The following is a 1,660-nucleotide window of genomic DNA, read 5'->3' as shown; positions in this document are numbered from 1 at the left end:
CTGGTGAGGCTCACCTGTCCCAGCCAGATACAGCCCCAGTAGAGTCACACTTCAAGCCTTCCAGCCAGGCTCTTGCCTCTCTGACCTAGATGACCACCTCATACTCACCAAGCCCTACCCTGTCCCCCACTAGCTTTCTCCCTCCCCAAATAACTTTCCCTCCCAAAATAACTCTCCAATCTCTCACCCTGCCCCTGGCTCTGCCCTCAGGAGCAGGTGGAGTATGTTTTCCTGGTGATTTTCACCGTGGAGACTGTGCTCAAGATCGTGGCCTATGGGCTGGTGCTCCACCCCAGCGCCTACATTCGCAATGGCTGGAACCTACTCGACTTCATCATCGTCGTGGTCGGGTGTGTGGTCAGCCCATCCTATTTTGCCTTCCCACCCCAGGCCTTCTGAATTCTAGGCTCAGGCTGCCTCAAACCACCCCCATTTGGCTGATGGAATCAGGAATATTAACATATTTCAAATCATTTACATTTCCAGCTAAAGGGACTTGTGCTTTTCTGGGGAGATGGAAGAAGTGGAGGGGCATACCAAGGCCTGAGCCTTGCCTCTCTCAGTGGCATCACTAGGAGAGTTCAGGGAGTGCGGACTGCACGAGTGACACTGTCAGAGGGGGACACCAAAATGACTATCTATAAAATTTTTGTGCAATGTTTCAGCAGAAATTTATTATTTCCTATAAAAATATCTCCATAGTTAGTTATAACAACAAAAATATTTTTTGTAAACACAGTTTACATGTATCAATATACCTAAAATGCGTGTTGGATTACACAAAGTAAGTAGCGGCTTATTGCTTATTGGGTACTATGTCCCTGTCAAGGACTGTAAATTTGAAAAGAGGCTTTGATTCTGTTGGGAGGTGCTGTGGGGTTGGGAGAGAGGCAGGTGGAAGCTATATCTAGAAGTAGAATCTTTGTGGTGAAAAAAAACATGAAATTGTTAACAACAGATAGTAAGGAAGCCCATGCTTACCTTGCTTGTTGGGTAATACATCCCTACCTACAAGGCTAAAACTCTAGGCTAATTTTCTTATTTTTTCTAATTTACTTTTGAACCTTCTAATATGATCTGGTGGTGCAATGGGTAAGGCATTGGGCTGCTAACCAGAAAGTCAGCAATTCAAACTCACCAGCCCCTCCATGAAAAGAAGATGAGGCAATATACTTCTGTAAAGATTCAGAGCCTTGGAAACCCTATGGGGTTGCTATGAGTCTGAATCGACTTGATGGCAGTGGGTTTGGTTTTGGGGTTGATGTGCTCTGGTCAGAGAGCTGTCATTATTACCTAATTACAACAATCTTTCTAATCACAAGCTGTCCTCTGCCCACTCTGCAAGGACAATGTTGATTTCCTTGCTGCTGGTGTTTCTATAGTCACTGATTTTGTCAAGTTTTCTGGTGTTTCAGCTATAATATTTTAATTAGTATTTGTGAACCTATATAAATAACTTTTTTGAGAATGAAGTAGTAATTAAAGGAAAAGATCGGACAATTTTTAAAAAGGCTTCCGCTCAGTTACTAGTAATGTTCTGACTAATAATGTTGTAATTCAATGTAAAAAATATTTTGCAAAGCAATTTTGTTGTTAGTATTTCATATAATCTAAGAAATATTACATTTAACAAATTTACAACTATATCACATATCATTCT

General features: G+C 41.8%; 1 protein-coding gene across 1 annotated transcript in view; it reads left to right on the top strand.

The window, feature by feature from the left end:
- Positions 1 to 1,660, top strand: part of CACNA1F (calcium voltage-gated channel subunit alpha1 F) — a 27,795-nt gene that overhangs the window by 2,686 nt on the left and 23,449 nt on the right. Inside the window, 1 exon segment of the mRNA XM_042783347.1 lies at positions 98 to 352. Coding sequence (XP_042639281.1) covers positions 98 to 352 — 255 coding nt within the window.

Source organism: Orycteropus afer, unplaced genomic scaffold (genome assembly GCF_000298275.1).
Source record: "Orycteropus afer afer isolate SDZICR_OR568_19922 unplaced genomic scaffold, OryAfe1.0 scaffold00946, whole genome shotgun sequence".
NCBI lineage: Eukaryota > Metazoa > Chordata > Mammalia > Tubulidentata > Orycteropodidae > Orycteropus > Orycteropus afer.
This window is presented reverse-complemented; position numbering and strand designations above follow the sequence as displayed.